At 38.8% G+C, this 25,966-nt stretch overlaps 1 protein-coding gene across 1 annotated transcript in view; it reads left to right on the forward strand.

Annotated features, from left to right (window-relative positions):
* Nucleotides 1–22,699: 22,699 nt before the first annotated feature.
* LOC104588916 (signal peptide peptidase-like 2) overlaps nucleotides 22,700–25,966 on the forward strand; it is a 140,151-nt gene continuing 136,884 nt past the window's right edge. Inside the window, exons 1-2 of the mRNA XM_010247040.3 lie at nucleotides 22,700–23,127; nucleotides 24,327–24,485. Coding sequence (XP_010245342.2) covers nucleotides 22,981–23,127; nucleotides 24,327–24,485 — 306 coding nt within the window. The 5' untranslated portion in view covers nucleotides 22,700–22,980. The remainder of the gene's footprint in view (nucleotides 23,128–24,326; nucleotides 24,486–25,966) is intronic.

The raw sequence follows: 25,966 nt of genomic DNA on the forward strand, positions 1-25,966 counted from the left end.
CACATAACATAATTTACCTCTACCTCCAATGGCCATCATTGCTAATTGGGCCCACTCCAAGTAATTTATTCCATCAAACCTAACAGTGGTAATCTGGAACGAGTTTTCAGTCATGTTACTAGTTGCAAAAAATCCTCCCCTTTTGTTTTTAACTTACTTCCAACCTTCTCCATTCTATGTAGAGCACTAATAGGTCAAAAAACTCCAAGAAGAAGACCAAAAAGAGATTCTTTTTTTGTGAAAACACTAAGAAATTTAGAGAGAAACAACCCAAAATTTAATCACAGCAACAAATAGACACCAAGAACTTGATCTCAGTCGATAGTTTCTTTCCAACAATGAATCATAGTCATAGATTGACTCCCCAGTTCATTAATAGTTAAAAAACAATCCTTGAATCCTCAAAAAAAGGTCGAAGGGTTTTATGCAAAAGAGAAAACAATAGGGAATACCCATATTTATCAGCCGCTGCATAGAAAAGGTCTTGACAACTTCTAACTAAGATCGTCTCAACTAAAAATTGTACCTTTCTCAGAAAAAATTCTGATCGCCACCTTAGTTTGAAACCCAAATCTTGGTCGCACTTAAAACTCTGTTTCTTCCTGGTCACTAGGCAATCTCCGAGAGTCTTTCACCTTCTTGGGCAGTTTCCAACACTCCAGCAACCTCCAAGAACCAAGCACTACTACAGAAGATCTTGATCTAAAGATTTCTCATGTAGCCGCCCAGATCAGGCTCACATGAGAACCCTAGTCTTTTCTCGCCAAGAGCTCTATTACCAAGTTGAATAAAATAAAATAAAATAGATATGTATTCTGATGTAATTCAAGAAGAAAGAAAAACAACTAGGCTTCGAAGAGAAGAAGAAGAAGAAGAAGAAGAAGAAGAAGAGGGAAGAGAGAGAGGAGAGAAGAGAAAAGAAAAAGGGGTTCGGTTAGATAGATTTGCCGCCCCATTAGATATTATACATATTTGTGTCCTTACAAAGGTAGGAGTCACTCTAATACCCCTACTTAAAATAAAAGACAAATAAACAAAGATAAACAAGGCCCAACCAGCCCAACTATAATAAAAGGAAATAAATAACAAAATAAAATAAGTGTGGGGATGGAACCACACACACACTAAGAGCTATTAACTATCTCTACACATGCTCAAGATAGTAATCATACCTCATTGCGACTAACACGCCCATCGGGGATCCAAGGGCCTACAAATCCATGGTGCCCGTAATCATCCTCCACCTCCACCTCCCTCAAAAGAAAAGACTGCGATGAAACTTACAAACACATTAATAGTGACATATACATAAATCAACAACCAAACAAATGAGGCCAAAAGAATTACCAAAACATGTGCTTTAGCGCTTCTCTCTCGTGCACGGGCGACAATCTTTTTAATATGCCTGCCCATAAAAGGGACAATAACAATAGTGACAGGTGCAAAAGCAACCTCAATTGATTGGGCATGAGTATCACTAGTCTCATGAGCACCATCTGATGCCACATCAGGATGGACCCACTCAGGTGTGTCAGGCATTCCTTCCCTCTGCCCAAGACCCCGTTCAGTTTCTACGACCACCTGCGATTGAATCGCCAAAGCAAGCCTTGAAGATAATACATCCTTCACGGGCATAGGTTCACTAATCTTAAAGGAAGGGGAAATCTATCATATGGATGGCTGAACAATGCTAGATGGTCGGGCGAATTTTCAAAAATTTATTTTTTCCCTTCTAGGAATCATATTCCCAATTTTAGAAAAACTGTATTTTTCAAGGATCATTCTTGAACCAAAGTAGACCAGATTTGAAACCAAAAGAAAAGGGAGAGGAATACCTAATACGAAATCCACACGCATAGTTCCCAAAGTAGGTGTTCATGCCCAAAGAGGGTACCAAAACCCGCTTCCACTGAAGATGGCACAGCTTAGGATGAATCAGGTTCAGTAATGCAGTCCTTCAACAATAACTGCAATCCAACAGGTTGGATCGAGCAATGGAGTATGAGAACAAAATCTGATATGATTTTCTTGCAAAATCAGAGGTAGGAACTGATCTCTATCAGTCCAAAAGGTGGAGAATGAATTGGGTATGTATGGCGGCAAGAGTATAAGGAGAGAGGGAGAACTGAAAGCAGTGATGTGTGTGAACTAGAGTAGTTTGCCCTCTCATTTTATAGACCTTAAAGGATAGCTCTCCTAATCCAATTAGAAGTTTCCTAATCCAAATCTTTATTTGGAGCTAAACTCTTTAAGTGGATAATACCTATCATCTTATTCTATCTGCTAATCCAAATCCATATACATACCCAAATTTGCCCATGTCACATGACTGGTTAAGCTGTCATGTGACACCCTAATTAATCCAATTAATCTTTGGGCTTTAGGCCCATTAAGGAGGTGACTCACATCCCTTATTAATTACTGGCTAACTTGGCTATCTTTGTATGGCGTGGGATCCTAACAATGACCTCACAAAAGTCCATATGGGTTCAGCCTAGCTTCTTTAACAAAGCCTGGCCGAATTCATTGTTCACACAGTGAACCTTGAGTCCATCACTATGGGCTCTTAAAGGGCCCAACATTTACACTAAATGGTCCTTGGGTCTAGCCATCCTATGAAGGCCCAAGGACAATGGACTTAAGCGACATATAGCCCATCAGGTATAAAAGCCCTAAACGGTCCTACACTTAATCTCTCAGCCCTTAATGATCAAACATTGCCCGACAAGAAAGGACCTCTCTCTCGGCTACAAGGTACAGTGTTGCACTCCGTGCGGGCCTATGCCGTGGGTCGGGCTGGCACAAGTCGGGCCGTAGACCGGGCCAAAGCTATTTTTGCCTATTTATTTAAAAAAATTAAAAAAAAAACTTAAAATTTTAATTTTATATGAATTTTGATGTATATAATTGTTTATATATACAATAATTAAATAAATTAGTATAATAAAATTGAAAAAAAAATTGTTTATTTTATTAATACATTATATATTATATATTATTATATAATTATAATTTATATATAAATATATAAAATATATAAATATTATGTATGTATATACAATATATATATATATAAATATATAAATAGTATATATGGGTCGTGCCAGCATGCGGGCCACGGGCGGCACGGTCCGCTTGATCGTGCCATGCTAGGCCGACCCATGGACTTCAAACCCCATGCCTAGCACGACACAGACCATCGTGCCGGGCCTAGCACAGCTCATGGACTATCGTGTCGTGCCGTACGACTCGGCCTGATTTACACCTCTACAAAAATGCATGGAATGGGGAATATACCCAGCATACAGACGGGCTATAAAACCCTCTGAAGAGGCAAACCATGCCTCTATCTCATCAATGCCAAAGCCCTTGTCTCGCTTGGCATTGAGCCATCTCTTTCCATGACATACATCCAAGGTAACATCCTCAACACCACCATTCATCATAGCCATATGAACAATAAGATGAGACAACCTCCGAGGAACCATATCCAAACTGAATCACTTACAGTGAAATATGAACAAAAATGGGGTAAAAACATAAAATGTCTAGCGGTTGCAAGTATGACCCAAAATCTGATGGACTGTATCGTCCATCTGCTCATAAAGATACCCTAAAAACATGAAAGCTAATCGAAGTTGATGTCCCTCGGCTACCAAGACTAAAAATGGAACCAGCACCATACGAAGGCTGTAATTGGAGCTCCTAGGGTATAGAAATTGTGATACAACATGTAGGATGAACACAACGATATGACACTGACTATCAACCTCTCTAACCATATTGTCTGATGCATTTTTGCACTCGAACCAGAACTTGAGCCACCCCTCAAGTGGTCACCTCCCATGAGCTGTAGTTACATCCACTAGAGCCTTATACTGGTCGACCTCCCTCACTAACTCCACATGGATACCAGACAGGCTATTGGGAATGGACACGGCATACTGAAGATGATGTGCGGAAACAATCCCAACCAGGGGAAGCACAAGAAGAGCTTCAATGCCCTCCACTAATACCCTGAATTTACAAAAGGCACCAACGAATGTGTGTGCATATGACAACATCAATGCGCCACAAGGGGCTCCATAAAATATGCACCATCTCAGCCTAGGAAATGCATGAAGTAGTCCACAAGCCTTAATAAACTGGCATCCTGGAGAATCCTACAATACATGGGGTTCTCAAGTATAAATGCAGTTCGGGATGTGAAACCAATAGAACTATTAGCCTTTTCTGTCTTTGGCTTAGAGCACCTATACACAATACTACGCTTCCATCGACCATATAAACACAGAAGCTCATTTCCATCCACAACATAGTAAGTGTCATCCTTCCCTTTCGAAACCAGCATAGAGGGCCAGAAACCCTTACCAAGATCAGAAACCTTTGCAGGCTTGTACTCGGATAAAAGCTTTGCCTATGAACCTTTCTTACAAAATCAACAAAAGGTAAAACCGTCCAAACGACCTTCTTCTGCTTGTGAGGAGCCATTCAATCCAAAATAAGAAACCCATGATAGACCACAACAGACAGGAGAGCATAACCAAGACCAAGACCCACAACAAGAAATGAAGCGTACAACAGACAAAAACCCTTAACTCGAAATGAAACCTAGGAAGAAAAAAAACTTCTCCCCATGGATGTCCTTTTAAACATAACCACAACATGCGTAGGAAGATGAAACCACACAATAGAATTGATTACTGTGGCTAACTAGCCATTTGGAAGGATAAGAGATCCATCATATGGGTGGCCGAACCCTGTAGGAAGGTTGGGAAAATTTTCAAAAATTTCTCTCTCTCCCATCTACGAATCGCATTCCCTATTTTAGAACACTGCATTTTCAAGGGTCAACCTTGAACCCAAAACCGAACCAGATCTGAGACCAAAAGGGAGGAGAGGGATATACCTGATACGAAGTAGTAGTAACTCCCAATGAAGGTGTTCACGCCCAAGGAGAAGACCAAAACCCGCTTCAACTGAAGATGACATAGTATGTGATCAAGCAAGATCAGTAGGATGACTCTTTAACAAGAATCAGGATTCTTCAGCAAGAATCGAACAGAGGCTGGTGAGCAAGACTTCAAATTGTTTCTTCAGCCAAAAACAATATCAAGAACCTTTCTTGATCAATTCCACAAGAGGAGATCGAACTGGGTAGGGATGGCAAGAAAAGCAGAGAAGTTTACAGGTTGTTGTGTGTTAAAACTGAGGAATTCACCCCCTATTTATAGTCTTCTTTGGATCAGCCCCCTAATCTAATTAGGAAAGAGTTTCTTAATCCAAATCTGATATTTGGATCTAGACTCTTGAATGGATAAGACTTACCTTATCCTTCATCTAATCCTAATCAGATTATAAATCATATCTTGCCTCCTTTTAATTAACTAACTTACACCCAGTTCGAATTGGGCTTTAGGCCCATTAAGCTTATGCACTCACTTACCCCATAATCTGTTGCACAGTTGGCTCTCTTTGTATGGCGTGGGACCTAAACATTGATCTACACATCAGCTACATGGGTTCAGCCCAGCCTTTGTTATAAGGCCTGGCCAAATTCACTATAGGAGACAGTGAACCCCCGAGTCCATCACCATGGGCTCTTAATGGGCCCAACATTTACACTAAATGGTGCTCGGGTCTAGCCACCTTATGAAAACCCAAGGACTGTGGGTAGATGCAGGATTAGCCCATCAGGTATTACCCTCAATGGTCTTACACTTAACCTCTCAACCCATAATGATCAAACACTGCCCGACAAGAGAGGACCTCTCCCTTGACTACAAGGTATAGTGCTGCACTCTCTACTCACATGGATCCTGCGAATTAATACCTTTCGCAAATATTTTGAAACTATAATATATAATATATATATATATACAAATCAACTGTCAGCAGTTTAGGTTTCCATCAGAGAGAGTGCATTCCCCGATCATTCACTTTGTTCGACAAAGGGGCTGATCCTGTCACTATGATCACCCACTCATGTGAATTCTCGGACTGTCCCAACATACCCAAGTTTTGACCCCCTCTAAGGATCTCACTGATTGGCATATCAAAGATAGCCCAATCTGACAGTTAGTGCAGTACCATAATCGAGTCTAGGGGTTATGTGTAACATTCCAGTTTTGCCCATCTATCTCCAAGGTCCAAGGAAATACTGAAAATTGGTCTGGTTCAGGGTTTCAAGAAAACCCACACTACATGTACCTCAGGTCTCACCCTGATAGCTAAGACAAGTCACCCCAACCAACTTGGCGGCACATCAGTGGCAGCCTTGGCAGGATAAATCTCCCCAGATCTATCCAACGGCTGTGAAGATTCTAAACTAACACGAGTATCGTAAGTGTCCAGTATAACGGTATTACACAGAAACACACAACAATGACATGAATCAATTATGTACTTTATTCATTTACAACAAATGTCAAAAGATACATCAATCTGATTGGTGCTAAGGGCATAACTATCTAATAGCTCCCACAAGCACTTAGGTCCAATAGGGTACAAGCCGGAGTCTCATACTTTCCACGTGTTTCTCAAGCACTTTCTATGTAAGTGTCTTAGTCAATGGGTTTGCTACATTTTCCGCTGATAATACATTCTGAATCTGGACATCTCATAGATCCAGTGTTGTTACACAACAGTGGAATGGGTGATGTGTCGAATTCCAAATTCTAGAATGAACACCTTCATTCATTAGGTAGCCTCAGTTATGGCAATGTGCTCGGCTTGGGTTGTGGAATCTGCTATTTTTACTACTTAGGACCCCATCGTGAAGATGTAACCAGATGTAGACATTCTTCCATCTGGATTTAACTAGCAGTCGGTATCAGTATACCTGACGATCTGTAGTGAACTAACATCTAATACCAGACAAAACTCCTTTTGTACTTCGAAGGTATTTCAATATGTTTTCATAACTATCTAGTATTCTTGTCTTAGGTTAGACTGGTATCTACTCACCACATTCACTGCCTGAGCAATGTTAGGACAAGTGCACATCATGGCATACATGATGCTCCCTACGGCTAAATCATAGGTAGTCTCTCTCATGCCCTTAATCTCCTCGGGAGTCTTAGGAGACATGCCCTTAGAGAGACTGACTTCATGCCTGAAAGGAACATTTCCTTTCTTGGAGTTCTCCATACTATATCTTTTGACTATCTTGTCAATGTAAGTAGATTGGGATAATCCTTTTATCCTCTTCGATCTATTTCTATAGAGTCGAAGACCCAAGATGTAGAAGGCATCTCCAAGATCTTTCATGGAGAATTGTTGTGAAAGCCACACTTTCACCACAATTAACATCCCTACATCATTCCCAATGAGTAGGATTTCATCTGCATACAGAACAAGGAATGTAACCTTATCCCCACTAGTAGTCTTCCTTTAAATACAGGGTTCATCCGGATTTTGCTCAAAGTCAAACTATTTGACAGTAGAGTCAAACCGGATGTTCCAACTCCTAGAAGCCTAATTCAGTCCATATATGGATCGGTTAAGTTTGCATGCCATGTGTTCCTGACCTGCAACAATGAATCCTTGCGGTTATTGCATATAGATATCTTTAGTAAGATCTTCATTCAGGTACATAGTTTTGACATCCATTTGCCAAATCTCGTAGTTATAATATGTTGCTACAGCTAGCAAGATTCTAATAGACTTTAGCATAGCCACCGGTGAAAAGGTCTCCTCATAGTCGATTCCCTCTTTCTAAGTGTACCCTTTCACCACAAGACAAGCTTTATAGGTCTCAATGTTACCATTTGGGCCCTTCTTCCTCTTGTAAATCCAGTTGCAACCAATAGCTTTCACCCCAGAGGATGGGTTCACAAGAGTCCAGACCTTGTTGGTCTCCATCGAGTCCATCTCGGCTTTCATGGCATCTACCCACTTCAGGGAATCTATGTTCAACATAGCTTCCGCTTAAGTCGTGGGATCCTCCTCACTAATCGTGGCTTCCACCAAATAGCTTTCTTGGTCATAGTTGTAACGAACTGGAGGCCTGGATACCCAGGTAGACCTTCTACGTTGAGTATCTAAAGCTTGTGGGACATCTCCCACTACTCTTGGGATCTCCTCATCAAGAACAACTTCTTGCTAAAGATTCTCCAGGATGTAATTTTCTTCTAAGAAACAGGCATTTGGATTACAAAACACCTTTTGTTCTTCCGGATCATAGAATAGGTAACCTATAGAGCCATTGGGGTAACCTACAAATAGGCAGTGGCTGATCTTAGATTCTAATTTGTCAGCACGAGTTCTTTTAACATGTGTTGGACAACCCCAAATCTTCAAATGTCTCACACTTGGTTTCTAACCAGTGCAAAGCTCATTGGGAGTCTTCGAAACGGATTTGGTTGAAACCCAGTTTAGCACGTAAATCACAGTCTCCAATGTATATCCCCAAAAGGATATAGGTAATTCTGAGTGGATGTGAAGTGATTGGACTATATCCAATAGGGTCTGATTTCTCCACTCTGACACACCGTTTAATTGTGGTGTAGAGGAAGGCGCTAATTGTGATACTATCCCATTGTCCTTTAAGTAGTCATTGAATTCGTCAGAGAGATACTCACCACATCGATCTGATCAAAGGGCTTTGATTTCTCTCCCTAAATGTTTCTCAACTTCTTTTTTGAACTCCTTAAACTTTTCAAAGAATTTAGACTTATGTCTCATTAGGTACATGTAACCATACCGAGAATAATCATTGCTAAAGGTTATGAAATAAACATGCTAATTATGTGTCCTAACATTCAGGGGACCACATACATCAGTATGTATCAAGTCATGTGTGCCTGTAGATATTTCAGGCTTACCGTTAAATGGCCGCTTCGTCATCTTAATTTCTTTGCAAGGTTCATAGGTTGGAAGATCTTCTACGGCTAGAAAATCCAAAGGACCATCTTTTACCAACATTGTGATACAATGTATGTTAATGTGGCCAAGTCGGTAATGCCATAGACACGTGGGACTAATTGTATCACAGGTTCTTTTCTTGGGGATTATTTTCGACGTAGTTTCGGTAATGTTGTTTCCAGAGAGGGATAGAGAACAGAGAGACCATTCTCACGTTCCCCATATGCTAGGAATTTGTTATTCCGTTTAAAAGTAATCACATTACTAAACAAAATAGAATAACCATCCATGCACAATTTTGAGACAAAAATCAAATTTCTTATTAAATTAGGTATGAAAAGACAATCTTTCAGTACAAAATCCCTTCTCTAAAAACTAATTCTACAGTGCCTATGGCCATAGCTGCAACAATTGCAGAAGTCCCCAAGTAAACTATCGCTTCTCCATCACTCAGTCTCATGCTTATCTTGAACCCCTGCAGTGAGTTACACGCATAAGTCGAAACCCCGGAGTCAATACACCAGGAAGTAGAAGTGACCAACAGATTGGTCTCTATGATGAAAGAATCGAACATACCTTGTTTCTTAGTCTCCAAGTATTGAGGACAATTCCTCTTCCACTAGCTGGTCTGCTTGCAGAAGTGACAGGCATCTGATGCCTTGTCTTTCTTCTGCTTTTTAGTTTTGCTACCCTTCTTCTGAGCCTTCCTATTAGCCCTTCCGCTTTTTCTCGCCCAATTTGCTACCTTCAACAAGCATGGCTATCGGCTTATCTTTCTTAATCAGTTCTTTAGCTCTCTGCAGCATATTGTTGAGTTCCTAAGGCTAACGTTTAGCTTATTTATGTTGTAATTCATGATAAATTGATTGAAGAATGGAGGCAAGGAATAGAGGACAACATCAATTTTGGTGTCATGATCTAGCCCTGACCCAAGAGCCTCCAGTTCATTAATATAACCCATCATCTTTAGACAATGGTCATGAACATGTTGGCTCTCGATCATCTGTGCGGTCATAAACAATTTTAAGACCTTTTGTCGAGTAGAATGATTATACTCTCCGTACATAGTCTTCAAACTATCCAATATATCTTTAGACACTTCAATCTTATCAAATTGTCGTTATATCGGATTGTCTAAAGAGGCTATAATATAACACTGGGCAAGAGAATTTTTCTCTTCCCATTCTTGATACTCTTTTCTTCGGGCCTCAAAAGCTCTGTCACTCGGACGATCCGGAGTAGGTTTCTTAGCAATTTTGTCCAATTTCTCGGACATCAGAACCAACATAAGGTTTCAGAACCAGTTAGCATAATTAGGGCCCTTGAGTTTGTTATCATCCAACAATTTGGTGAAGTTTTTGTTTGCCATTTCTGGTAAAGGCAAAGCAGATTTCTAAGTCCACAACCTAATTGATTCAGGTCATCACATAGAAAGGGCTTTTAATCTATGTTCCATTTCCATTTTGGGCATCTTTGAGATTCCCTCCAATCTCAGTGATGGAGACAGTTGTGTCTCTAAAAATGTAGGAAACCACATGGGGTGCATGGCGCCAACTGTTTCAACTGCAAAACCCCACCACCTTCTATGAAGGATCTTATCCACTTATCTTATGAGCTTTCCCTTTAGCCTCTGTCAAACAAGGTTCATAGCCATTTTAGGTTAAACTTTTCTGTCCAATAAGTGCTCACCCATCATGTTCATGAACGCCAAGGTACCGTGAGAGAGTCTTCCATTTTAGGATAGGCCCCTCCCACATCGGTCTATGACGCCCCTATCCTCTCATGAAACAATCCAGCCAACTGCATTAGCAGATGGATAGCCCAATTTTATGGTGCATCTCCACCCACCAATATAGCCAAACTTTATACTAATGATGGAAGGCCTTTAGAGAATTCATCATATGAAATTCCCTATCACATGCACTTATATTTAATGGAGGGAACGAAAACCCCCTAGATCTGATTTAGGTCAAACCAAAGTGGCTCCCACTGACTTTCATAAAGCCAAATTCAAAGTGGGCACAAAACAACTAGGGTTCTGGGGTGTTCCACTTGGGAGGAAACTAAAGTGGGCCCCATTAAGAAAGGGATATCATCCAATGATCTTAAGGGCACCATGGCAATGATGTGCATTCAGCCATGGTGTTCGAAAGAGCCACTATCAAATTAACATGGGCCAAACACTTATGGCCCATGTACGTAGCACATCACATCACATACATCACATGCACGAAATCCATAATTGATCCAATCAATTAAATAACTATAAAACCCATAATTAAAATTTAAAAACCTTTCTAGCCCATTTAAAGCCCATAATATTATCTAGGTATATGGGCTGAAATGCAGAGAATAGTTTGGCCCATATAGCATTCCTGCTGAATTGGGCTAAAGCAGTTTTAACAAATCAAAACTAGGTTTTACAGATGTGGGTCGAATTGCATCTTGCAATTAACCATCAAACCCTCGGCCCAAGAAGGAAATTTTAGGGCTGAGAACAGCCACCGTCGAACCACAGATTCCCACAGATTCGGTCCAACCAGTTTAGTCCAATCTGGTTCGAATGGGTCTAGGGTTTGATGTTCAATTCAAGATCCAATTCAAGAAACATGATCTGAAAATAAAGAAACGGATACATGACAATCAAGAATCAGTAAACAATAGCAAGAGGGTTGTTCGTAAGGCTGTAACCCTGCAAAACAAAAGTTAGTTCGCAGTTTGTAGTTTCCAAAACTATAAATCAAAGATTGCCAAACCCAAATCTGCAAAATTTTCTCCATCATGCTTCCAGCTTCGTCTTCAATGAAATAAAATAGAAAACCTAATTTTTCTATTAATATTACATCAGAATCGAATTCCTATGCATTTCGTCTAAAATTAAAAAAAATAAAAATTAATTACAGACCAAGAATGAATAGAAAAAAATGCAGATGTGCAGATTTCTTGCACTGTTGAAAGATTTCGATCTCCTCCATACGAACAACCCAAAATTCAAGAAATATAAATAGAATAATTATAAATATATAACAGAATAATAAAGATTTATTTCCAAATCATTCATCCAAAACTGGGAACTAATTTCCTAGGAAAAATCGCTAACTGTGCAAATTTGGTAGAAGGCGTTCTACCCAATTTGCGCAGACCCAGATCTGATTTAATTCGGTTCAAGACTTGAACCTGGCTCTAATACCACAGAAGCGATGAGAGATCCATCATATGGATGGCCGAACCCTGCAGGAAGGTTGAGAGAAATTTCAAAAATTTCTCTTTCTCCCAATCACATTCCCTATTTTAGAACACTACATTTTCAAGGATCAATCTTGAACCTAAAATCGGATCAAATCTAATACCAAAAGGGAGGAGAGGGATATACCTGATACAACGTAGCAGTAATTCCCAATGAAGGTGTTCACGCCCAAGAGACGACCAAAACCCGCTTCCACTGAAGATGACATAGTATGTGATCAAGAAAGATCAGTAGGATGGATCTTTAGCAAGAACCATGATTCTTCAGTAAGAATCGAATAGAGGCTGGTGAGCACGACTTCAGATTGTTTATTCAGCAAAGAAACAATATCAAGAACCTTTCTTGATCAATTTCACAAGAGGAGATCGAACTGGGTAGGGATGGCAAGAATAGGAGAAAAGTCTACGGGTTATTGTGTGTTAAAACTGAGAAATTCACCCTCTATTTATAGTCTTCTTTGGATCAACCTCCTAATCTAATTATGAGAGAGTTTTTTAATCCAAAAATGATATTTGGATCTGGACTCTTGAATGGATAAGACTTATCTTATCCTTCAGCTAATCCTAATAAGATTATAAATCATATCTTGCCTCCTTTTAATTAACTAACTTACTTCCAATTCGAATTGGGCTTTAGGCCCATTAAGCTTATGCGCTCACTTACCCCTTAACCTGCTGCCTAGTTGGCTCTCTTTGTATGGCCTGGGACCCAAACATTGATCTACACATAAGCCACATGGGTTCAGCCCAACCTTTGTTATAAGGCCTGACCGAATTCACTGTAAGAGACATTGAACCCCTGAGTCCATCACCATGGGCTCTTAATGGGCCCAACATTTACATTAAATGGTCCTTGGGTCCAGCCACCTTATGAAAACCCAATGACTATGGGTAGATGCAAAATTAGCCCATCAGCTATTACCCTCAATAGTCTTACATTTAACCTCTCAGCCCATAATGATCAAACACTACCCGACAAGAGAGAACCTGTCCCTCAGCTGCAAGGTACAGTGTTACACTCTCTACTCTCATGGATCCCAGGAATTAAAACCTTTCACAAACATTTTGAAACCATAATATATATATATATATATATTTATATATGTGTATATCTCTATATAAATATATTTTGCAAAACAAATCTCAACATTTGAAATTAACTGTCGGCAGTTTACGTTTCCATTAGAGAGAGTGCATTCCCTGATCATTCACTTTATCTGACAAAGGGGCTGATCCTGTCACTATGATCACCCACTCAAGTGAATTCTCGGACTATCCCAACATACCCAGGTTTTGACCCCCTCTAAGGATCTCATTGATTGGCATATCGAAGACAGCCCAGTTCGATAGCTAGTGTAGTACCATAATTGAGTCTAGAGGTTAGGTGTAACATTCCAGTTTTGCTCATCTATCTCCAAGGTTCAAGGCAATATTGGAATTTAATCTAGTTCAGGGTTTCATGAAAACCCACACTACATGTACCTCAAGTCTCACATTGGTAGCTGAGACAAGCCACCCCAACCAACTTGGCGGCACATCAGTGTCTACCTTGGCCGGATAAATCTCCCTAGATCTATCCAATAGTTGTGAAGATTCTAAACTAACACGAGTATTGTAAGTGTCTAGTTTAAGGGTATTACACAGAAACACACCATAATGATATGAATCAATTATGTACTTTATTCATTTACAACAAATGTCAAAAGATACATCAATCTGATTAGAGCTAAAGGCATAACTGTCTAACACCATTCCCCCGCTGATTCAATGAGAAAAGAAATGACACAAGAGAAAATTATCAGAATACACTTAAAAAGGCGTGACACTCTCAAAAACAACTTAAATGGAGCCACAATGACCAGTCTCACTCATAGAGGGGCTAAGTACCATGACTGCTGCATATCGCCCAACAAAGCCTTTTCCATAGCACAACTGAGTGTTCTGACAGTAATTCCCCCCACAGCACACCTTTCCCTGGACACAGGGGGTATACATAGTAATCATGTTCAATTAAACTCAAAAATAATGTTCCTTGGTAGAAAGCATTCTATCAAGACACAAGGGAGCTAAAAATCAAAAACCATAACTTAATTGCTCTACTTGTTTCCTGATAAAATGCTTCCTTTCAGGAAACAGGGGGTCTACAATAGAAGACACTCTATCAAGAAGCAGGGGGAGCTAATAAATGATAGAGGAAATGACAATCCACCCATGTCTTAGGCACCATTACAACAAAAGTGTTGACAACATCCCTCCCGAGCTGCCACCCACAATCCTTCACTTACCAGGTGCAATGGCAGTGATGGACTAGAATGTATATGGGCCCACCTAGATAGAATTTTAGTCAATGATGTGTGGGTAAATTATTTCCCTCTGAAATTGATAGTTTATTTAAACAGACAATGTTCTGACCAGTGACCACAGCCCTCTTTTGTTCATGGAAGAAGAAACTTAGGTGTAGGGTCCTTGACCTTTTCGATTTCAACAAATGTGGCTCTCACATCCCTTATAAATGGATTTGCTGCAAAATGTATGGTATGAAATGGTGGCATTAATGACATTCTTCCTCAAATTGCAAAAATTCAGAGCAGCCTTGAAGCATTGGAATGTAGAAGTTTTTGGGAATATACATCACAAGCTACGGGATGTAGAAGAAAAGGTCCAAATTGCTGAAATTCAGCACTTGTAGCTTAATGACAAAACTTCTAAAAGAGCCCTTGCTGATACAAGAAGAACTTCATGAGATTTAAAAAATGGAAGACTTTGATTATCATGTTGCAGTTTAAAATACTCTTGGTAAAGTTGATATACTCTGGTAGTGTTATCTTGTCTAAAGCCAAGCTTCTTTGCATGGTCACAAATCTCCTTGGTTGTATCTAAGAACATAAAATTCATACTAACATTTGATTCTATACTATTCCACGACCATGACATAATCTATGCATCTTCTTGTTCCTGCTCATTGTATCCATGAGAATCAACTAAGGGATTTTCTTCTTTCACATGCTTCACCTTCTTCTTATTTCTAAGAAAGACTTCTAGAGATTTATCCCAAGGCATATAATTCTTACCATTCAGTTTAATAAAGGTCATCTGCACACTAAGCTAATCAGGGGAATCATAACACTTAGATTTTTATTCACTAATGTCTCCCATAGCAACCATGGAAAAAAAAAAAAAAACTCCACTCACTAGTAATTCACACCACCTCACTTACTCGCCACCACATTGCACATTAATGGTTAGTTAGTGCTGAAAACATTTGTTATCATAGTTTTCAGCCCTATTACTGCAGTCCTACTCTTCCAATACCACAAAAACACCCGAATACACCAAATATGCATACCACTATGTATGCAACTAATTACTACTTGTTTTTCACTGTATCACCCATATAAACCACCTATTTAAACTTCACAAATCAGTCCTACACTAATCTGTTCACAACATCACCTGAAACACCCTCCGTGATCCATCAATTAGAGGGTTTCTACTAACCACATGAAACAACCATTGTACCATCAACTAGAGGCATGAAAACCTCTAGAAAGGAAAAACGACCACTCCTTTTCAACCTATCTATAAAAATCTCCAAGTGGCTAGTGTAGGGCAAAGGATGATCCAAGAATTCAGGGTTGACTTGAACTGATTACAATAGCTCTGATACCATGTTACAAAACTTATCTATACTGGTTTCAGCCCTAGAATAGCAAAGAATAGTAGCAGAGAAGGGAGAGAGAGAGGGAGAAGAGAGGAAGAATAGAAGAAGAAGAAGAAGAGAAAACTGTTTGAACTAGAGAGAAAAAGACCATCTCCAGTGAGCCAGGTATTATTTATATGTTTCTAATTAAAAGACACAAAGACAATTATGCCCCTAATTAAGTATGGAACGTAGCACTTAAACTAGATTATAAAAGAAATTACACCATACTCTTAATATTAAATAAAAAGACCAAACAACCCCTATATATCCGACTTAACATGCTTAATTTGTTTATCTTATTATTCATTGTATTTAATCAGTTAGTCAATGCACGAGTTGAGGAGCGATGAGGAAACCTTAGGCGATCTCCATGGCCGATCTTGAGGATTAAGCAAAACCCTCTTTTGCTACTATTCTCTCTAACCTCTCTCTGATCTCTAAACCTAAAGTAGACGTACCAGTTTTTGACACCAGTCTCAAACAAGGGGAACCGACAGTGTTCTTCATAAATCGTACAAGGTTTTTAAATGGACTCTAATCACCAAATGTATGTATGGAAAGCCTTCTCTGTTAGCGATCAACGACATTATGATGCGCTCCTTTAAACTTTCTAACGAGATCTGGGTTTCCTTGCTGGATTCGAAGCACATCTTAATCCGACTTGAATCTGAAGAAGACTATCTAAAAGTTTGGTTCTTTCAAAATCAAAAGCTTCTTATTTTGGATTTTTAAATAGATTCCTGATTATGAACCAAGCTGGGAACCATCTATGGTTCCAGTCTGGATCAACTTCCCCTTCTTTCCAATTGATTTCTACATCGAAGGTTTTCTCAAATCCATTGTGTAGCCATTGGACCAGTGCTCAAGATCAATCAAGCAACTACTACCCTCTCACATACTTCGGCGGCCAGAGTTTGTGTCAAGTTGGACCTGTTGAAGAAACATCCACATCGTGTACGGCTTGGCACAGGTAGAGATGGTTTTTAGCAAGATGTGGTCTATTAACATCTCCCCTTATACTACGATAACTATTTCAATATTGACCATCAGGACACTGTTAGACAGTTATGCCCTTATCTCCAATCAGTTTGTTGTACATTATGACATTTATTGTAAATAAATAAAGTATATATTTGATTGATGTTATATTGTTGTATTTTTATTTAATACCCTTAAACTGGACACTTATGAGACTCGTGTTAGTTTAGAATCTTCACAGTCGTTGGATAGATTTGGGGAGATTTATCCTGTCAAGGCTGACACTGATGTGCCGCCAAGTGGGTTGGGGTGGCTTATCTCAACTGCCAAGGTGAGACATGAGGTACATGCAGTGTGGGTTTTCTTAGAACCTTCAACCAGACCAAATTCTAGTATTGCCCTGGACCTTAGAGACAGATGGGCAAAACTGGAATGTTATACCTAACCCCTAAACTCGATTATGGTACTGCACTAGGTATCGGATTGGGCTATCTTTGATATGCCAATAAGTGAGATCCTTAGAGGGGGTCAAAACCTGGGTATGTTGGGACAGTCTGAGAATTCACCTGAGTGGGTGATCATAGTGACAGGATCAGCCCCTTTGTCGGACAAAGTGAATGATCGGGGAATGCACTCTCTCTGATGGAAACCTAAACTGCTGGCAGTTGATTTCAAACTTGTTGAAATTTGTTTTGCAAAATATATTTATATAGAAATATACATATATATTACGGTTTCACAAAATGTTTGCAAAATGTTTTAATTTCCAAGATCCATGTGAGTAGAGAGTGCAACACTGTACCTTGCAGTCGAGGGAAAGGTCATCTCTTGTCGGGCAATGTTTGATCATTAAGGGCTAAAAGGTTAGGTGTAAGACTATTGAGGGTAATACCTGATGGGCTAATCTTGCATCTGTCCATAGTCCTTGGGTCTTCATAAGGTGGCTGGACCCAATGACCATTTTGTGTAAATGTTGGGCCCATTAAGAACCCATACTGATGGACTCAAGGGGTTCACTGTATTCAGTAGTGAATTCGGCCAGGCCTTGTAATAGAGGCTAGGCTAAACCCATGTGGCTGATGTGTAGATCAATGCTAGGGTCCCATGCCATAGAAAGAAAACCAAGCTAGCCAGCATTTAAAGGGAAAGTGAGCTATGTGACTAAATGGGCCTAAAGCTCATTTCGAACTGGGCTTAAGTCAGTTAATTAAAAGGGGGTGAATTCTGATTTATAATCTGATCAGGATTAGCTAAAGGATAAGATAAGTCTTATCCATTTAAGAATCCAGATCCAAATATCAAATTTGGATCAAGAAACTCTTTTCTAATTGGATTAGGAAGCTGATCCAAAGAAGGCTATAAATAGGGGCGAATTCACCAGTTTAAATACTCTCATCCCCTATCCAGTTCGATCTCCACTCTTAGATCTAATCAAGAATAGTTCTTGATATTGTTTCTTGTTAGAAGAAACAATCTAATGTCGTGCTCACCAGCCCCTTGCGTGATTCTTGTTGAAGAACCACTTCGTTGATCCTGTCTCATCATACGCTGTGTCATCTTCAGTGGAAGCGGGTTTTGGTCACCTCTTTGGGCGTGAACACCTACGTTGGGAATTACTATTATTCTGTATCAAGTACATCCCTACTTGCTTCCTTTTGGTTTCAAATTTGGTTCAGTTTGTTTCAAGAATGAACCTTGAAAATGCAGTTTTCTAAATTAGGGAATAGGATTCTCGGATGGAAGAATGAAACAATTTTTGCTTCCTTTTGGTTTCAAATTTGGTCCAATTTGTTTCAAGAATGAACCTTGAAAATGCAGTTTTCTAAATTAGGAAATAGGATTCTCGGATAGAAGAAAGAAACAATTTTGAAAATTTTCCCAGCCACCCTGCATGGTTCGTCCATCCATATGATGGATCTCCCATCCCTTTAGACTCTTCATGTAATCATAACAAGGTGAACAAAAGATCCTCTACCGAAAACAGAGAAAAGAAAAACAAGGAGATCAGGATGCCAAAAGAGAAACAAAATGATGACACAAATGCTCTTGCTGATACTGATAATCATATATCTGATGTGGAAATTCTGAATTCAATTGATGCTGAAAATCCTTTAGAAGTCAATCCTAGATCTGAAGATGAGAACAACATTGTCTCGATGGTTAATACCCCAGTTTCTTAGGAAGAACCTTAATTCAATGATCCTAATTCAATAATCATCTTTGGATTACCTCAATGATGCCGATGAATCCACTTTAGCACTTAAATGGATAGTATTTTGACCATGCCCCTCTAATTTATAAATTGAGTTCTAGCACTACCCTAATTCAATAATCATCTTTAGGCTGCATTTGGAAACATTGCAAATAAGTGTCAAAGTAAATATGTAGTGTAAAACAATCCATATAAATTGCAAAGTTGGGTTAGTTTTGCATTGACAAATTTACCTTCTTATCAAACAGACTTCTAACTATAATGGATGCGAACGTGAATTCCAATAAAGCATATGCCTTTTTTATCAAAAGCCCACTTGAATGCAAATTTGCTTATTTTTTATTGATGTACTTTTACATCTTATTATCAATGTAAATATGCATTGAAAAATGTATTTTCTGTTATTTGTCAATGCATAAATCTAATGTTGCCAAGCACAACCAAAAGTGAACCAGAGTGCAAATTTACCCTGAACTGGGATTTACACTCCATTTGCATCGTTTCCAAACGCAGCCTTAGGTCCAAACAGTTTTTCAGGGATTTTTTCACTCATTGTTGGGATATTGTAGTTTTAGATACCATTCAAGCAATACTATTCTTTTTTGATGAGGGTGATTTACCCTTGAGTTACACCTCAACATATATCTCCTTGATTCCCAAATCTCGAAGCCCCTCTAGATTTGAGGACTATAGGCCTATCAGTGTTTGCAACTTTACATATATAATTATATCCAAAGCTTTTTGTCATTAGATTAGCCCTGTTTCTCCCTTTTCATGTGTCTGGAACAAGATGCTTTTGTTAAAGGCCGAAGCATTATGGATAATATTGATCTTACTCAGGAATTATTCAAGGAGCTGGACCGTAAAGTTAGAGGGCACAATGTCATCATTAAGCTGGACATGATGAAAGCTGATGACCGATTAGATTGGGGCTTCCTCTTCAGTGTTCTGAAAAAAATTTGGTTTTTCTTCAACTTGGATTGATAGAATCCGTAAGGTAGTGGATAACTGCTGGTTTTCGATCAATATAAATGGAGGCTTGATTGGCTATTTTAAATCTTCTTGTGGGGTGAGACAAGGAGACCCTTTGTCTCAGTATTTATTTATTCTTGCTAAAGAGGTATTGAGCGGGGGTTTGAAAACATTATTATTTGAAAATCCAGACCTTTGTTATCATGTTCCTCAGGGTTGTGGAAGCACCTCATATTGCTTCTATGCAGAGCTGCAGACGATACAATCATATTTACATAGGTACAAGAAATGCTCTTAAAAAAATCGGGGGTCGGATAGTTCTAATCAAACACGTGTTATCATTCGATGAGACTTCACTTGGTTATGTTTGGTTTGAAGGAAAAAGTAAGGAAAGGAAAGGAAAGGCAAGAAAACCTTTACAAACCTTGTATAGGTTTTGATATCTTTCCCTTCATTTCCCTACATTTTCCTTTAAACCAAACATAACCTTAATGATGGCTTTTGGCTTGCAGAAAGGTTTACTTCATAGATTGGAAAAGAAGTTTAGACATTTCCTATGGAGTGTGCCACTAATGGCTGCAAACATTGTTGGGTGAGCTGAAAAAAAGCTTACTGCACCATTAAAGAGGGTGGGTTTGGCTTTAAATCACTGACAGAATGGAACATTGTGTTTAGGATCAAGGCTCTTTGGAGGGCTCATACAGAAAAGGGTGCATGGCCGGCATACTTTAAAAGTAAGTTTCTTCACAACATTCATTACTATTTCATTGTTTTGGATAAAGGTTCAGCAACCTGGAAAGCCAATTGTAAAATTATCAATTGCAATGGCATATCAAATGCAGATCTCTATCATTCTGGCTTGATAAATGGGGTGGCTTGGGTCCTATCATTCAGTATATTGATGATATTGAATTGGAACCTAATCGGAAATATCCTAGGCAGTCAAATAGTCAAACAAATTGAGAGTATGGGGCTAAAACTTTCAGAATGGAATGATATTTGGCACTGGCTTTTCTTGCAAATCTGCATGGAATGCTATTCAGAGTGTAGAACCAAAGGTTGATTGGGCTAAATCTATCTAGAATCAGCGAATACTGAAGAAAATATCCTTTTTCGCTTGGAAAATTATTCAAGGTGGTATCCCAGCTTATTCGAATGTTCAAAGGTTGGGTGTTTAGTTAGCTTTGGCTTGTAATTTTAGTGGAATATACAGACCATGTTCTTGTGGAGGGCAAGCTTGCCTCAAAAGTTTAGAACCATTTTGCCACCTTACTTGAAGTACTCCTGGTACAACGTCACTCCTCTCAATCAAGACTCCGGCACTGGCTCGATCTACAGAAGTAGGGAATCTGGATTTCAACTCTCTTAATAGTAAATTATTGGTTCCACCGCTTTGCTATTCATCTCCAAGGTTTGGAAGGAAAAATGTAGGAGACGGATGGAAAATATTTCGTGCCTTGCTTCATCCATTATAATTATTATTAACTCTTAGTCCAAAGATCTGATTTGGTCCCCTCCCTGGAAAGCCCCTTCTATGTTAGGCATCTCCATCATCATTGGTTGCTATGGTTTCCACCTGTGAATGACAAAATCAAACTAAATGTAGATGATGTTTCCTGTGGCAATCCAGGTGAAAGTGCAGGTGGAGGAGTTTTTAGGAACCACTAGGGCTCCTTTATTTTCCAATTTTCTCATTATTATGGAATCGGTTCTATCATGGAGGCAGAGCCACAGACGATCTTGCATGTGGTAGGGGTGTCAATTGGACTGGATTTGGTCCAATCCGATCCAGTCCAATGTGAGTCCATTTCCAATCCAATCTAATGAATGTTTTGGATCAATTTGGACCGATCCAATTCAATGTCTAGACCATCCAATCTGTTCAAATTCATTTTGATTTAGATTGGTTTCAACCCAAACCCAATCCATTGGCACATATATTCTTATCTTATATCAATGGATCAGATATTGGATTAAATCCAATCCAATCCAATATGAATTTGTTATGGATGGATCAGGTCCAATCTAATCTAATAAATACTTTGAGCCAGATTGGTCCAATTCAATATATCTTGTTGGTTCGTCCAATCCATCTAATTTGATTTTGAACTGAACGGGGTCCAATCCAAAATGGGTCCATTGACACCCTTAGCATGTGGTAAATTATGCCAAGTGGTTTTTTGCTTGGGGAGAGGATGTAGGCCTGACTCAATTAAACCTCTATAAATCTCTTATGTGCTTTTTGGTCCTTTACAATAGTTTTGATTTCATTTGTTATATCTAGGTCACATTCATTTATAAGAGGCATTAGTTAGGGAGAAAAGTTTATAGAGCCCAAACTATATGATATTTGCTACCATAGGTTGGCTTAAAAAAAAAGCAAACTATATGACGTTGGCTACATGAAATCATGCATCCTATTTTGATTGCATGTTCTCTATAATGTCATCAATCCTTTAAACATGTATAATATATTACATATAATATTTTCATTTTGTATATAAAATATAGTATAGATATATTATGTCATAATGCCATATAATGTAAAAATATTGTACATATTAAATAGAATGTATTAATTAGGCCCAAATGCCCGGGCCAGGGTATAGCCCTTATCATCGGTGAAAAACCCGGTTCCCTTTTTAGATGAATTTTAGGTATTTGTGGACCGATCCACCACGAATACAACAAGTAACAAGCTAACTTCGTCACTTTGGATTACATTTCTCCTTTTACATTAATCAACAACGATGGTTCTATCCATCTTAGTTGATTATATACCATCCGGATCCTTGATTCCGTAAATACGGTTCAGATGCCCTCCAACTAGGGGCCCCATTTTCGCTCATACTATATATTTGAATAGGCATAAGAAGACAAGCCTTCGGTTCCTGACCGTTAGAAGAAGAAGAAGAAGAAGAAGAAAGAAGAAGAAAAAGAAAAACACCGGCCGTGTTCGCGGGAAGGACTGGTTGGTTGCAGGCGAAGACGAGTGCCGGTGGCCATGGAGATCTCTGCAAATTCTCTCTACATTTTGGCAACCCTTCATCTCTTCCTCCTCGTTTATCTTCCGTTCACGGCCGCCGACTCCAATGCAGATAATTCCACCTCGAGATCTGGATCCACCTCCTGCAACAACGAGTTCCAATCGGTAAGTGGTCGTGTTCTCCTCTTTTAGTTGGTTAGAAATTGTGATAATTGATGAACATATTGGAAATGGTCTCTTAATTGTTCCTGTTTTTGGCAAATATTGGTGTGCAGGGTTCCGGGTTTGATGTTATTTTTGTTAGTTTGCTTTCAAAATGACATCTTTCCCCAAGAAATTTGGTGTATATATGAAATTTATTCTGTATATTGGAATTTCTTCTGCATTGCGCAATTAGTGCCGGACATGTCCAAAATTGAGGCTTATTTTAAGCTTACAAAATGCTGAAAGCTGAATCTTGACAAATGAATTAAAATTTAAACAAGATGGGAAAACTACTTCTTCCTGGTAATTCTGTCTAATCATAACATAACCATCAGAATTCCAGAAATGGACAATTGTAAAGATCCGAGCATAAAATCATTTTAGTCTGGCAATGTGCCATGATCAACTGATCAAGTAGTCTAGCGTGTTAATGTCATGAAAATTCAAATGTTTCTTCAAACACCAAATGCGCCTATTGCCCCCCCTCCTCGATGTTTTTGTGCCGTTGAAGCTCTGCCCTTTCGAGATGTACAAGTTGATTTAAGCATTTAAACCTTGGAATTTTTACAACAATTTAAATGTTTCTATGTATTCGATGCTGAAGGCTTTGGTTACAAAATACTACCTGAGCTTTTTACTATTTAATCAATAGAGTAGACAGAAGAATTGAGGAGATTCATTCTAAAGTTTGAATTCTGTCCATTAACTTCCTTAGTTTTACACAAAACAGAATAGTTGTTTGTGCAACATTAATTGTTTTTGCATGGTCCTTCTGTATCTTTTATGGTATAACAGTTTATTTGACAATTAAGCTGCACTATCTTCTTGAGATGTTCTTGTTAGTTCATCTTAAGCTTATCTAGTGGTGCTTCAATGCTTTTTTACATTTTTATGTTTCCTTATGCTTTTTCCCTTTTTTTATTTTATATTATTATTTTAACTATAAAAGGATTTGATGTTTCTGAACATGAAAGTATGGAGCCATTGCACTTTAGCTTGTGCATATTTGTGTTATCCCATTTATAAGCTCATATAGATACATTACATAAATCTATTCATTATCTTGGTTATATGTCATTAAGATTCTTTGTTTCATCATCTTCTTCCTATTTAGACATCTACAGTGTTGATTTCTGAGTATCTCTGAACTCAATTGTCAGGTTTTAGTGAAGAACTGGGTCGATGGTGTTGAAGGTGAAAGCCTGGTTGGATTGAGTGCTAAATTTGGTGCAATATTACCACGTCAGAGACGCGATGCTCTAAAATTGCCTGTTGTTTTTGCAAATCCCCTGAGTTGCTGTTCAAGTTCCTCCTCTAAGGTCCTTCCTTGCAATCTTTATAAAACATGATCACAAAATATTGCTTAATTTTACTTTCAGGCAAGTAAAAGTTCCTTCAGAGATTTTTATGCACTTTCCATGTGTTTCCCTTAGAAAGCCACAATTCCCTCAAAGTTGAGGATTTTTTGGTATTGGACGCTTGTTAAACTTTCTTTTCGGTTCCTCATTCACTATTTCGCATGCATTTTTGTGTGTTCTTGGACTTGTTGTGTTTTATGGTGTGGTGATCTTATTATTTTGTTTATTCGTACTAGAAAACATTTATTAACTGTGGATAAAGGATCATTATGTATGATTCTGTGTAAAAGCACTCCAAATGTTAGATTGGCACAAGACCTATCTAACTTAACATTTAATCCATGTTATAAGTTACCCTAGAAAAGTTGTTCCCTGTTCATAATTCACCCCCTGCTTGCCAATGCATCAGTTATGCATTAGCTGATCTTTGGGTCAACATGAAGGATACAGGCATAGAATTCACCAAATGTTTGATCTTCCTCAATCTTAAACTGCCAGATCACTGTATATTCATTCTTCAATCATCCAATAACCACCTTAGAATCCCCTTCCACCAGGTTCAAGCAATTCGATGTCCTAGCCACTATTATGCCCTCTAAAGCAGCTAATATTTTTTCACTTATTAAAGCTCCAACTCCTATAGGTTTTGGGAATACTACTACAAAATTCCCTTGTCCATCTGTCACCACCCCTCCTATCCTTGAAGGCCCCTAATTTCCCAAACTTATTTTTTATCAGTAAAAAGATTTCATTAATAATTCATAAATTTAGTACAATCATTTACTCATTTCCCCATCTCAGATTACATCATATTACAATTTTGCCCAAAATAGAAGAGGCCTGTCAATGCCTTGTTTTGCCAACATATCTGCCATTCCATAGGCAGTCCTTATCCAGCTGAATGTAGCATTAAACCTTTTTTCTAGGATATAAATTTCCCTAAAAGCTTGTCTGTATTTCCAAGGGACTGAATTTATTTTCTTTGTCCAAGCAATGACCAATTGTGAGTCTCCTTCAATTTTCAGTTCCCTAATTCCAAGTTGTATAGCAAGCTTTGTTCCTTGTAGCAGAGCCCATATTTCAGCCTGAACTGAATCTCCAAAGCCAATTGGAACCAAATACAAGGCCACTACCTCTCCTTGCTTGTTTCTGTATACACCCCATATGCCTTCTTTTCTTGGATTGCCCAATGAGCTGCCATCAAAGTTCAATTTCATCTTATTCCCAGCTGGAGGTCTCCATTCCATCTGCACTTTTTCTACAAGTCTACCCGATTGCGCCACTACAGTCCAAGCCCTTAAAATGTCATTGGTTGAGAACTCACAAAAGAGGTACAAGGTCTTTACCCAATGTGCTGTCCTAACTGTAATGATTTCAATCAGTTCCTCCTTAGACTTGCTCTTCTCACTGGATAATCTTTGATTTCTTTCTTCAATGGTCCA

The sequence above is a fragment of the Nelumbo nucifera genome, chromosome 3 (genome assembly GCF_055504915.1).
Source record: "Nelumbo nucifera cultivar China Antique chromosome 3, China Antique-T2T, whole genome shotgun sequence".
Taxonomy (NCBI): domain Eukaryota; kingdom Viridiplantae; phylum Streptophyta; class Magnoliopsida; order Proteales; family Nelumbonaceae; genus Nelumbo; species Nelumbo nucifera.